This window comes from Delphinapterus leucas, chromosome 10 (genome assembly GCF_059928025.1).
Source record: "Delphinapterus leucas isolate spDelLeu-1000000601 "Yukka" chromosome 10, BTC_Dleu_Yukka2, whole genome shotgun sequence".
NCBI lineage: Eukaryota > Metazoa > Chordata > Mammalia > Artiodactyla > Monodontidae > Delphinapterus > Delphinapterus leucas.
Genome location: NC_143138.1, coordinates 13,343,932 through 13,358,062, shown reverse-complemented (window position 1 = coordinate 13,358,062; position 14,131 = coordinate 13,343,932). Strand labels below are relative to the sequence as shown.

The window sequence follows — 14,131 nt, the reverse complement described above, 5'->3', positions numbered from 1 at the left end:
CCATTCACATTGCTAGTACCTGGTACAGGCTAGCACCAAACCTCAGTTTACCTGATCCCAGCATCACTGTGCTACTCCAGCTTCGAGTTGACTGTTCCCCTCTACAGCCCAGTCCTTCCAAGCAACCTTCAGGTAACCAAGTATCACTGCCATGAATCGTCCTTTAGGGTTCACTATTGGGGAAGGACCTGTATCATTTGCTAAATGTAAGGCAGATACTGAGTTAATGAAATTTACTTAAAAGGTATAAAAGCAGGGCATCTGGGAAGCTTTCTGCTCACTGAAAATGTTACCTGTAAATCACAGCCATTAATTCTAGTTAAAGGGAGAAATCATTCCACTTTTACAACAAAATTAGAAACAACCAATGCAACAAAAGTTTTTAAAAATTATATTTAATACAAGTGAATAGATTAGAAGATCTGAAATGTTATAAAGCAATATACACAATGAATAAATAATTTGCACAGGAGAGTCATGTCTACATTACATAACACTGTCTAGTATGGGAATACTTAAAGTAAATCCAGTGATAATGGAGAAAGTCCATAAAAATGCTAACCTGTCTTCCCTTGTATGAAATTGTTCAAGTATAAAAATCCAATACAGTGTAAAATAGTATTCAATTTACTTTAAGAATAAAAATTGCAAGTATTGCAGTTTCAGAAGAAAAATGTAAAGCAGCATTTAAAAACTACATAAACTACATAAGAAGAGTGTTAAACTAATGAAGTACCAATAAATGAGAGCTACACGAGCAAAAATCAGAGAAGGAAGCATGAAACTAGCAATAGGTCCTGTTAAAAATTAAAAAAAAAAAAACCTAAAAACTAAAATAAACTAAAATGTGTTAATGTAAGAGTACTCTCTTATACAGTGCACATATGAATTTAAATAAATCCAAGTCAACATCTTTAGTTGAATAGGTTAATATTTAATATGCTACATCTAGAACTACTAAATAATTTATGCCATGAGATGAATACATAATTTTACAGTGTCACATCTAAAGTTCCTTTCTTTAGAGTGCAGCATAGTAAAACTTAAAAATAAATATCTTAAATAGCATTACTATTAAGGCACAGTATAAACCACATTATCATTAATTGTTGAAGAATTGTAATCTCAGTAACCTTGTTGTCTCATGTACTGTATTCACTAATAAATAGTTTTAAATATGACTCTGAAATAGATACTAAAAAGTGTAAAATTATTTAAAAAGGGAAAAAAATAAATGTCCTTAAGACAGTTCTTAAGGGTTTAGCGTCTGCAAACTTTGCCCGCCTTTAATCGTAAGCCATGAGTCGACACAATAAATAGAGAGAGAAGGCTGTTGTAGTAAAAGCCTGATCCTATTTCAGAATCAGAATTGCTGACACCAGCAGATACAAGTTTCCCAAAATTGAAACAGGATGGGGAGAGGGATTAGAATGTGACAAGCTCATCAAACAAGCACAAGTGATGTGTTCTTTCCAGAACTGTGTGTGTTATTGATTGTCTGTACAGCTGTTGCACCCATTCATTCCACATCACTTGTTTCACAGTCCCACTCATCCACTGGGTAGATGAGAAAATAGCTTTGGTGCCTGTCCACCAGTTCACCCACTGCCATGCTCCTAGATGGATTGTTCGATGCCCATTTTTGAGAGTAAGAACACTACCTTCTTGAAAAAGTTCTCTAGGCCATAGTGACTGCTAAAACTGACAATCAGTGCTTTCACCATTTTTTTAAAAAAAAAATCTGCTTTTAAATGTAATTCAAGCTACATATTGCTCACTCTGTATTCCCTGGTTCAACTGGATTCAAATAGCATTTTCTAACTGGTAAAAGGCAGTTTGCTTCCCTGATACTATAAAAAGAGCAAAAGTAAAAATCCCGTTATAAAAGTGAAGTTCCATTGTTCCTCCTGCCACCGTTTCGTCGCGGCCTTTTACTTACTCAGGCTCTTTGGGATTGATTTCCAAAACTGCGCCCACTCCCCCCCTCATTCTCATCTCTTTCACGTCTAGAACTACTACTGGAGTATTAAAAAAAATCATCATCATAATTCTGCTTCACAAGAGCATAGCTTTTTTTTTTTTTTTTTTTTAAAGCTGTTAAGTCAATGTTAACTCTTATTAGCTACTGAAAATCGGGAAATCGGGAGGGAAAGAGGAAACAATTCGACTTTGATCAGGTTCTGGCCTATTGCATCCGATCTGTTTGCAGCTGCTGAGGCTGATACTGGCCAAAGGCAGCGGCGGCGGCAGCTGCGGCGGCGGCGGCGGCCGCGGTCCCAGGTGCGGCGGCGGTGATTGGCTGCTGCACCGCGTAGCCGTAGCCCCCGGCCGTGACGTAGCCAGCGGCAGCCGGGGAGGCTGCGTACGGGTACTGGTCGTAGGCGGCGGCGGCGGCGGCGGCTGCGGCGGCCGCCGAGTACTGTGCGTACGCGGCTCCCGTGTAGTCAATGTAAGGTGCGGTGGAGGCGGCCGCTGCGGTCGGCTGGACGTGCGGGATGACCACTCCAGGCTGCACAAAAGCCTGCGGATAGACATAGTGGGCAGGTATCCTGTCGAGAAACGGAAAACAGAGTCAGGCGGGAGTTGCCTCCTGTCTGGAGCATGGCTTCTTCCGAGATCAGACCAAACTCAAATTTAGTGGTTATTATGAGCATAGGGTTGCCACAATATAGACTTGCCAGTCACCTGTGAAAGTACTCTGGCGGGAGCCCAAATCATGGAGTGCCCCAGAAGGAATTCAACAACGAAAATAGGATACCCTCCCTGCCAGAATTTTGATTCAGGATCATTTTGGAACCAAGAAATGGCATGGAGCCAAAGTTTGGAAAAATAAATCAAGTTTCAGGAGGGCCTCGCACAGAGGAGGTATTTAATAAATGCTGAATTGAGTTAAGACTTGAGAAAATTTTGTGGTGAGTTCGTTCAACAAAAACGGTTTAGACAATAGAAAAATTCTTAACCGTGAAACCAGGAATCCAAAGGGAATCTGTGATCGTTCAATTCCATAAGGGTGATGGCTGGTTTCTCAAAAACTACAGTAAATTTCAACAAAAGCCGTATGTTTATTATCATGGCAACCCTACTGGAAATTGCTATGCAGACTCAGCACACATTAATCTCTCTGCAACCTCAGTCACCCTTATTAAAGATAATAATAATGAAAAGAGAAGCAGGCGCCAAAATAAAGAAGGAGTTTAAAAGATCACAAGTGTGGTAAACACAGCAGAATCACACTTCTCAAACGAACTGTAGTGCAGCTCACTCTATCACAAGAGGCTGTTGTGGGAAGCTACAGAAATGCTATTAACATTCATGGCAGTGATTCCCAAAGAGATGTGCAGCACGCTTTTGGTCTTTCTTTCTTTCTTTTTCTCCATTAAATTCATAAAGACACAAGGGTCAATCAAACCTGTTTGACTATCAGGCAACTGAAGGTCAGCCAGCTTGTTTATCTCTATGCAAGACAGACAGAAGGGGTTTTGGGGAAATGATGAGGTTGAGGGAAAAGGTAGGGTCAGGGAAACACAACTAAATATTTCTAAAATTAATATCAACTTAAAAGGATTACATAATAAGAGTAAGGAAGGAAACTTTTTTTTTTTGAGCATCTACTAAGTCTTGTTTTATCCTCTAACTCAACAGAAATAGATTTATTAGCATATCTGTTTTAAATCTTCCTTACTGGTAGATATTTTATACAAATCAATTCTATTATGGTGTATTATCCTGCAAAAGTTCTAGAAAGTGAAACAAAATTGAGTACCTTTTAAAATGATACATTCAGAGGTCACATACAAGACACACTCCAATGGCCTTACTTAAAAGTTAATTTTGTTAAAAAAAAAAAGAAATCACAAGAGGTATTTTAAAAAAAACCATGCATCTCAGTTCTCACTCTTGCGATTCATAACTGCCCAGTTAAAACGCTACTGTGAATATCTGATTTATTTTCATCCTTCTTTAGAATAATCTCCATCAAAACCCCCTGTATTTCTAAAAATATGACACCATAATGCCATCTGGTTGTTGCCAAAAGCAGCTTACAAGAAGTACAAGCACAAGTAACAATCTTTGAATTTTAAAGAACTCAAAACAGAAAACTTCATATTTAGATTATGAAAACATAAATTTTGCTTTGCCTTTTCAGAGTTTTACTGAAAGCACTCATTAACCAACATCCATGGAAAAGATGAATTTATCACAGAGGGTAGTGAACTTTGACCCCAATGATAAAAATACACTCAATTTTACTAGGCTTGTAGATCTTTCCCAGTGCCAGGAGAAACGACGTCATCAAGTGTTTCTGAGGACACTTAGAGATGTTCTTAATTGCTTGTCAGAAACCAGACTCATGGTCATGCACACACTCAGAACTTCTCTGCAGGTCAGGTGACTGGCTCGTTCAGAGCGACAGGTGTGGCTTTATGAAACACCGTCCCTGGAGGCCGCCGTGTCCACGATGTGCAGACACGGATAAGAAAGCCTTACTCATGCCAGTTTACATGTGGTGATGGACAGCAGGGGCTGCAGCCGGGCTATTTTTGATCCTGTCATGCGACAAGGGTTTCCAGCGGGTAAAATGTCTTTATAAGGCCAAAGTAAAACATCTATCAGCTCCAAAGGCCAGCCAGTATGAATCTCACTGATACTGAAACATTAACCCCTGTGCTCCCAAAGTTCCAAAGACAACACGACAGTTGCTAGGCTTGTATCTCTAAATAAAGGTGGTAACTGAAAATAAGTTTAGCCTACAAAAAGGCAGGATAAAAGTGTGTGTGTGTGTGTGTGTGTGTGTGTGTGAAGAATGCTTTAAATGATACACAGGCAGCGTTGCTTACAGGACTCTTGTCTCTGCATTTATTTTACATTAATAGTTTTCACTTGAAAATGCCAACCAATGAGTATAAAGTTCCTTAGACTATCAGAAACCTACATGAAGTCTGGCAAGGGTTAGGAAGCTATCTAGCAGGCAAATGAAACCCTAGAGTTTTTAAGGCTTAGGGAAAGGAGAATCCAGAAGACCACGGAGAGGCTAAAATAGTTCAGAAGGCAGGCAGAATCGGACTAAAGGGTGAGGTGGCACTTCTGAAGCAATTCCTGTATTAGGAGCTCTTTTAATAGCCTACGGAGCCCATTAAGGCAATTTGGGAATCTCCCTCCTGCTAGAGAGCTACCAACATCCTTTCCCTCAGTGAATCATAGAACGTAAATGCCTAGCAGAAATAAAAGCACCAGAGCAAAGCTGACACTTCAGACAACTTTCAAAGAAAATTTACTATGTTTTCCTTTTCTTCCTATCTCTTCAGGTCCCTCTGGCATCTCTCTGTGACTTTTGACATCCTAAAGGGTTTCCTCTTTCAACCTATCACATAAACTGCTGACACAGGCTGCATCTCATTCACTTGTTTAAAGTAACCTAGGTCCCTAACATCCTACCAAACTAAGTAGGCATGCCAGGCCTTTTATACTTCTGGCTCCAAAATACTTTTTCCAGTATTTCTTCTCACCTTTCCTTGAAGCCAGGTCAGCTGGGCTCCTCAATGTTTCCTGGACATACCATACACACCTAGAGCTTCACCTTCGCTCGCGACATCCCTCTGTCAGGGATGCCAATCCTCACTCCATCTCTACCTGTTGCAATCACAATCCTATCTACCCTAGCTCTACCACTCACCACGTGTAAAGCCTTCAGGAATTTGCTTCACCTTTTTAGTCTCATGTATTTCTCATAAGTGAAATGAACCTAATATTTCCAATCCTAGTATTTCCAACCCTGAATTGCTGTGCATTAAATAAAATTATCTATGCGAAGAGCCTACAGTGAGGAATATATTCATTGCAAGAGTTCTCTATCCTCCATCATAGTTTAAAATCTAGGTCAACTTCTACCTCTTTCATGAAGACTTCCTGGATCCCACCAACCTGATGTCTCTCTGCCTTATCTGGAGCCATATAGACAGCCCTTCTGGGCGCTTCTCAGTTTTCTTACTAGATTGTAAGAGAGAGCCGAGTTGTGTCTTTCAGACTACAGCTTGACACAGAGGAAAGAACATGGCTTTGGAGGCCATGATTCAGAACCTAGAACCAGACTCTATCACTTAGTAGTCCCTGAGGGAAGTTAATTAACCTCTCTGCATCTCAATTTTTCACCCATGGAAAGGACATTAACAGTGCCTTCATCAAATAATTACTGTGATAATTAAATTATATAATTTATGTAAATCCCTTATCAGTACCAGGCAAGTAGCAGGTGTTCAGTTAATGTTAATTACTGTCCCTTCTGCTCCGCTTAGTGGACAGTATAATACTTATTATGTGTTAACACAACTAGAGTAAAACTTAGCACTTAAAGGAGTACTAAGTGCTAAGTTTAGCACTTGAAGGAATACTCCTTTAAACTTAGCACTTAAAGGAGTACTAAGTGCTAAGTTTAGCACTTGAAGGAATACTCCTTTAAACTTAGCACTTAAAGGAGTACTAAGTGCTAAGTACCAAGTACTAAGTGCTAAATATTTACTAAGTAAATATTTAAGTGTATTTCAACCTGATCTAAACTAGCCCAGAATTTTCTACTCAAGATCCATAGGCTCTCCTCTCCAACGTTTCAATAAGAAAATGATTCTTTCAAATATAAAATATTTATAAGATACTGTTTAGCAAATCCACAAATTTCTGTACATCTGCCCACTGTGTTACATCAGAAATTCCTTCAGGCCAAGGTTTTTCTCTGTAAAGGCCCAGAGTAATCTGGGGGCCATTTAAAGACCATATAAAAAAATAGTTCCTAGAATTTCAAACAAGTCAAGTAAGATTAAAAATTCTCAAGCTTCTTTCCAGGCCTAAAAATAAGAACATGTGGCATTCAAATAGAATTTAGGATGACCAGGTGTGATTTGTTAGGTACAGACTCCGGGAATTAGAGCAGTGTTAAGAATCCCTTAAAAAAGAAAGAGAAGGCTTGCTTGGTCTATTTGGAATGCTATCTATTTCTAATCAAGTTCAAACAATTTATGCAAACAGTAATAATCACCATCCTTTATAAAGACAGCTAATACTAGAAGGGATGAAAAACCAAAGGTTACTATCAAAATATGCTTCATTTAAAATTTCCATATGACACATCTTATTCTGGTTGTTATTGCCCTCATGCTACTTTCTTTCTCAAGGATCTGTAAGGACTACCACAGCCTGTCCAAATTTCTATTCTAGCTCTCAAGACCCTCCATAAGAGTCTGGTTTCTCCACGCACTGAGTCTTTTCTCCTCTTTGCCTTTGCTGAGCCTCCCCTCATCTTACACCCTTTAGACGTGTCCCTTCTTCCTTTTACCTGTCCAGGACCTACCCACTGGTCCAAGTCTAGCTCCAGTCCTCACAAAGCCTTGTCCAACTCCTCCAACTCACCTATTTTCTTGCTCTTCTGAATTCCTTTGATACTTAAAATAATACCAAGTAATTTAGCAGTTAGTAGGTCCTGATTCGTTTGGGTTAGTTTGGCTTCCCCAACTAAAGTGCCATCGCCTTATTTTGTACCACCCACCGGCACAGGGAAAACTACTCATATGCTAACACTGGTTGATCAGTTTAGCTGTATTAACAACTGCCTCAAGATTATGCATGTGAGATCATGACTAAGTTCACCATCACTTCTTAAGATGCATGTTCTCGTCCCCAATTCTGCCTTAAACATAGTCTAGACCGATGAGAGGGGGATCCGCAGAAGTAGCTGGACCCATCAGCCCACTGTTTATCATCAGTATCTGGAATGGGTTGGATGTGGCATTGATAAATCATTATGGGTATACGAAGGCCCTCTCTAATCATATTGGACAGAAGACTCTTCTACGGCTTCAAAAAAAGTAAGGGTTGTCAGTAAGTGAGATCTCGATATGGTAAAGGGAATGTTATAAAGAAGGCATTCGTGGAAAATATAACTTGACTCTTCCGAGTCAAATTATTATTACTTTTTTGGATCTATTCTTGGAGACACACAAGGTAGACATCTATCTTTGTAGGTAGAATCCAACCTTCCAGGTTACACATGTAGATGTTCAGGTGCTAAGCTAGAGAAGAAACTATTGTTGAGGATGAAACACTTCTAAACAGTTAGAATATTTAAAAAGAGTGTAAATCTCTAGCATTAGAGTTACAACCATGTTGATCAGGTAGAAAACAGCCAAAACAGACCCTAGGTGTTTGGAATAAATTGAGGTAGGTGGGGATCTCCCACCCATATCGTGTCTGAATGGAAGGGAAATGGGGGAGCTTGGATGAGGAAAGCTGGTAATCACAGAACCCACAGAACACAAATATAAGCAGGCTGTTCACCTGAGTCAGGTATGAAAGGTGAAAGTTAGTGCTACTCTACTCAAAAAACTGGCCAGTGTTAATGAAATCTGATGAGAGCTGTTGAACCTTTACATTAGAAGGCCTAGAAGTGGATATACATTGCCAAAGAAAGAACCCCATTCCCAGAAAAAACACCACAGTAAAACAGAAACTTAGGACATGCAAGCGATGAATCTGTATTCTTACAGAGGGAAATCACACCATTTAGCACTCACTACAAAAATATGGTTAAATGGAAGTCACAGGCTACAGCTTAAAAGCAAGGAATAAAAAGGCCCTTTGCTTCCCATGGCAAAGTCAAAAGTCAACACCCGTCAACACCACCACCAAAACCAAAAACACAAAGAGCCCCTTCCCCGAGGAAAAGAAAACACTTTCACTACAGCTCTTTTCAATTAAGTAAAAAAGCACACAGTTTAGCTATCAACACCACTTCATTACTGTAATAAATAAAATAAAGCACACGGAGGTCTACTGACTATTGTGAAAAATAAAACAACAACAGCAACATCCATGCATCGTTAATCACCATCTGAGCTTGTGTGTCTGAGTCTACTGGTTACAGAGTTTAATTCCAAACAGAACTATTCCACCTCTTATCACCGTATCCTTCTGATCAGTTAGCTTAACTGTATACGAGCCCTGTCAGGTTAGAAAGAGATAAATACAATTGAGTCAAGTTGAACAGTAGTAATGGTGTTGGGACACAATCGTCTGGTACACAAGTCATACCTGGTATTTTTGTTTTGTTTTGTTTTGTTAATCATGAGCTCAAATGTGTCTGTTTTGGAGGCTGCATACTTGGTCAGATAACTTGACTCATCTAAAAATATTTATTTTATCAGCATTCAAAATACACAAACATATATAAATATGTATAACCGGGAACAATCTGTGACATGATGGTCTTATCTGGATATAAAAAAGAGGCAGGTTAACAAATGATATCCATGTTGAAACTTAGGAGGGCCTGATTAATTGACTTACCCAAAAGGTCTTTGTATAAGGGCTGGATGAAGCTGTTGAACACCAAAGGCAAAACCTAACAATAAAACATACCACATTCTCTATTTGTGCATGGTTAGGCATTTATTACTTCTACACATAAAATGCAATCACACCTTTCACTTAGAAAAGGTAATCATTCTTTTAATACTTTAGAGAAAATATTATACATATTTTTAAAAGTCATTTTACTAATGTTATTGTTGATCTAAATAAAAATTTTAATAGGCTACAAGTGGAAACTAAAAATGATCTGCAAAGTTTAGTTGACAGACACAGAATAAGACCTTAGAAAATCAGACATAGAGAAAGTTCTTGTGAAATGAAACCAAGAACAATAAGACTTGATAATGAAGTTACATGTCACAAATCTTCCTACAATTCTGAATCATGATCTATAAAAAAGCCTTTTTAATTTGGAACATTCTGGAATGCTTTGGACAATGCTTTGTAAGATTCTGGATTTTACAGGTTATAATATTAAAAATTCACAAAACAAACTCTTCTTTCTTTTCTGGATAGTGTACACAGACACACACACACACTGTATTAGACAAATACATGTTTTTCAATGCTCACAAATACTTGCACATGCACTCCCTTTCTTGACAACCTAGTTTCCTAGTAAATCTGTTTGAAGTGTCCACCTCTTTCCAAAATTTCAGATGCACAGACTTAAGAATGAAGAGTACACGACTTAATCAAAATTGCATGCCCAAGAAAAAGATTACATTTGTTCAAGAGTCGATTCACAATTATTTGTGCTCGTGCACAGGGCAGTGTTGTAAACCATTCAAGAGGTCATGTTTTCACATAAACAAAATTCTCTCCCTTTTGGTGACTAATAGCTATGTGACTTTGGAGTAAACCCCTTCTCATCTCTGCATCAGTTTCTTCACCTGTGACATAAGGGTCCTGGAGCGCCTGAAATCTCTTCATCCTCTTTCATTACTAATACATTCTGGGACTTTATTTTGAACATTTACCAGCCAGGCACCACCACCCCTATGCTTCTCTTGGCTCAGTGTTCCAGCTGAATTGCCCGCTCTGAACACAGGGCAACGGGTGGCAAAAGGAGAGACAACACTAAGAAGTATAACCAGCTGGAGTTGACACATTTGGCCCATAGCATCCACATGTGAATGATCTACAAGTGGCTAAAAACCAGAAAGTGGAGAGTGAACTATGATTGTATATAGGAAACAGATGAGTCAAGCTCAAGCCTGGGTGTGTGCAAACTGAACTGACCCCCAAGATCTATTTTTTGCCCATAGGTACATTTCAAGTCAGGAAAGGAGTGTTTACAACTCTCATCTACCTTTAATGCCTTGGTAGAATAACCAGCCACAGCTCACCTTTACTAAACATCTACAGATTCTCAGGGAACTAGTGTCTTCCCAATCAGGGATTCATTCTATTCAGAAGCGGGGGGGGGGGGGGGGGGGGTGTCTCTCTAGTTGGGGGTGGGGCGTCGAGGGATATTGCTCACCTGGTTGCATGATCCTTGGTTTTGCTCCCAAGTATGCCAGATTCACATTGGCCTTCCTGCCATCAATGATGGGGTTGGGATCCTTGCAGGCTCTTTCGGCAGCAGCCCGGTCAGCCATGGTGACCTTAGCAACATACACACACAGACATACACACAAAGCTCTAAATCAACCCCTGAAGAAACCAACAATCGCACTGGAGAAGTCATTCCTGTTAATAAAACTGAGGGGCAGGGGGTCTTAAACTTTTTCTTTCTTTCTTTTTTTTGGGGGGGCTGGAACTTATCCCTTGATCCTCCATCCAAAACAAAACAAAACAAAAGAAGAAAACAGAAAGGAGGAAAGAAAGAAACACCGCCTTCTCACCCCCCCAAAGTTCTAAGGGTGCTAGTAGGGCCTAGCAGAGATTTGGAAGCCTGAATTCTGTCTTAGAACTCCTCCAGATTCCCCCTCCGCCGACCATTCCCCAGGTCCCTACCCGGCCTGAGAGGCACTGTTTGCTTTAAAGAAAGACTAGCCTCACATCCGGCCGGTGTTCCCAACCCCGCAAACACTCCCCAGCGACAATAGCTATTGTCCTACGCTGGGGCTCCCGGCTCCTCGGCAGCTGAATTTGCTCGCTGAAATCTCCAGGAAGGTTACTATGTTCTCTTTCATTTCGGCAAAGAAAGAGCCAGAGGTTCATCTTTTAAAAGAACTCATCTTTGCAATTAAAAAAGGGGTGGGGAGGGGTGGCATAAGAAGAAAAGCCCCAGACCTCCTGGGGTGTCCCCTCCCTGCCCCAGCCGGAATGCCAGGAAGACACACATATTTTTACAAAGCAACAGCGCTCTTAACGACCAGCCTCCAACCTGGGAGTGCAATTCTTAGGGGCTACGGCCCCTCCCTCCCAGACCTCCGCACCCCCAAATCCGGCAGTCATCACAGTTCTCTCCCTCCACCCCTGCTCCGCCTGTCCCCCGACACCGCAGCGCTCTCGGTCCCCTCGGAACCCCGCGAGACAGGCGCCGGCCCTCCCTCCCCAGCTCCGTCGTGCGCAAACTTTCAGTTCAGCCGGGAGCAAAGAGGCAGCGCTGGTCACGTCCGCTGGGGTCCTCGCGCGGCCACGCCGAGCCCCTCACTCCCAACTCCGACCCCTCGGGCCAAGCGCCACTCTGTCCCTCCCCGCCCCCGTGGCCCTGTTTCCCCGCCGAGCTCTTTATCGCCCCCTCCACCACCATCCCCATCCGCGCAACTTACAAATCCATAGCCCCGGGACTTGCCCGTCTGCCGGTCGGTGATGACCACCGCCTCCTCGATCTCGCCGAAGACCTCGAAGTACTTGCGCAGGCTGGCGTCCGTGGTGTGGTAGGGCAGCCCCCCGACGAAGATCTTGGTGTACGTCGTGTCCTTCTGGGTCGTGTGCATCTTCGCGCCCGCCCCGCGGCTCGGGCTCCGGCTCCGGCTGCGGCTGCGGCTGGGGCAGCGGCTGCGCCTCCTCCTCCGGCTCCGCGTCTCCCGCACTCTTGCGCGGCCGCCGGGGGCTGCGGGCGAGCCCGGGGGCGAGGACGGCGGCGAGGCGGGGGCGAGCGGCCGGGGTCGGCCGAGGGCGCGGGGCGCGCGGCTGCCGAAGTCGCCAGCAGCCCCGGAGACCTGACTTCGCTCTCTCCTCCCGCCCCCCCTGCCGGTCACGGTACAAATTCTCCGGATCGTCTGGGTTAGGCTCCGGTTCTGTAGGATGTGCAAACGGTTTCCACTCACCCGGCGGGGAGGCCAAAGCTGAAAAGGGAGGGTGGTCCTCAAGCGAAGAACTGGGTGCGTTTAGAGGTAGATTTTTCTTCCCTAGAAATTAGGTAGGTGTCTCGGGTGCGGCGCGGGGAGGGTCGGCGGTGAGAGCGTCCGGGCGCGGAGGTGGGCGGGCGGGGGGCGAGGCGGCGGAGCCCGGGGCGGGGGACTCCGCGCGCTTCAGCTCGGGTTCCGTCCCTCCCGCCGCGGAAGCTGGAAGACAAGTGGCGAGGACGGCTCTCCCCCTCTCTGCTCCCTTCCCCCGCTGGCCGGGGGTCGGCGCCTGGCTGGGGAGGGGGCGGGCCGGACGCCTGCGATTGGCCGTGGCCGCACCTGGGGCGCCCTGCGCCGCCGCCCCCCAGCTGTTGGGAACAGCTGCTTCTCTCCCCGCGCGGCGCGGCGCTGGGCCGCCGGGCTCGGGCACTGGAGCCGGCGCTGGGGTAGGGCTGGGGAGGGCTGGAGGCGGCTTGGCTCTCGGCGTCGCCTGCCCTAACCCGTCAAAGTCCTAGGGACTCGGCGCGGCCCCAGCCGGGACCCGGGTCGCGGGGACTGCGCCCGAACTGGGAGTTGTGTCGCTTTCCAAAACGGCGATGCGAGGTCTTTGCGCTCGGCCTCGGCGACAGGGCCGGCGACCCGGACTGACGAGCTGGGGGGTGGCCCGGATGCCTGGGGCGGTTCGCTGGGAGGCCAGTTCCCTCCCGGGCGCGGGGGCCCAAGAGCTCCGCCAACGATACCGGAATTGGATGCTCCCGGGTCTGGAGAGTGAGAAGGAGGGCCCCCAACCTTCCTTGACCCCAAAGAGCCGGTGCTGGGGAGAACCAGCGAGGCAGAGCCAGGAGGGAAAAAAAGCTTTGGCCCTCGGGTGCGCTGCGGAGAACCACTAGCTTTCGTTGCTTACCGCCCAGCCAAGCTAAGTAAGCGCAGACACCTGTCTATCAGACACTGCTTTCTATTTCAAAGGACCATAAATTAGTACTTCACCAAATTTGTGTTACCTCCTTAACTTAGGCCTCCCTAACTATTCGGGAAGATTGGTATAGATTTCTCATCATAAATCCTTTTCTTTTTTCCCCTAAGCAGAGAGTTAATTAATTTCCTTCTATTTGAATTGTAAGGATGTTTAGTGACTTGATCTCAACTGTCTTATCAGGATGTACAGAAATTGTAAGAGGTGTAATTTTTGAAATCGACTTGTTACATAATCACTGGTTTCTACCAGCAAATCTTTAAAGCATTTGTAGAAATACAGACTTCAGTGCAGCCCATAGATATTTATTTTTTATATCAGCTTTTGGCAACTTCTTTTTATCAAGAGTACCTTCAACTAGGCTGTAAGATCGTGGTCGTAGTTGAGGTTTGGATGAAGATATTTAATGTGAGCAGAATGTCCGCCCCACCCCCCACCCCCTACTGTTGGCACACAATTTGCTTTTTTCCACCAGGAGCGTCCGCTGAAGTCCACCCAGTAATTGCCCCTGGGCTTCAACATTTATTCTCGTTAAAGCAGTTCAGTATGTTAACCTATTAGA

General features: G+C 43.9%; 1 protein-coding gene across 1 annotated transcript; it reads right to left on the bottom strand.

The window, feature by feature from the left end:
* Window positions 1-2,127: 2,127 nt before the first annotated feature.
* RBM24 (RNA binding motif protein 24) lies at window positions 2,128-12,313 on the bottom strand. The gene is made up of 4 exons (XM_022586727.3): window positions 12,078-12,313; window positions 10,841-10,964; window positions 9,334-9,388; window positions 2,128-2,549 (listed from the first exon to the last, which is right to left on the bottom strand). The coding sequence occupies exons 1-4, from the start codon at window positions 12,243-12,245 to the stop codon at window positions 2,186-2,188; spliced, it is 711 nt and encodes a 236-aa protein (XP_022442435.1). The 5' UTR covers window positions 12,246-12,313; the 3' UTR covers window positions 2,128-2,185.
* Between the last annotated feature and the right edge of the window lie 1,818 nt (window positions 12,314-14,131).

Bases quoted from the DNA above. Each gene is read 5' to 3' on its own strand.
- RBM24 (XM_022586727.3), bottom strand. From the start codon at position 12,245: ATGCACACGACCCAGAAGGACACGACGTACACCAAGATCTTCGTCGGG. The intron at 9,389-10,840 runs GTGAGCAATATC...TTTTATTGTTAG, and splicing joins ACCAAGGATCATGCAACCAG to GTTTTGCCTTTGGTGTTCAA. The intron at 2,550-9,333 runs GTAAGTCAATTA...GTTTCTCGACAG, and splicing joins CTTATACAAAGACCTTTTGG to GATACCTGCCCACTATGTCT.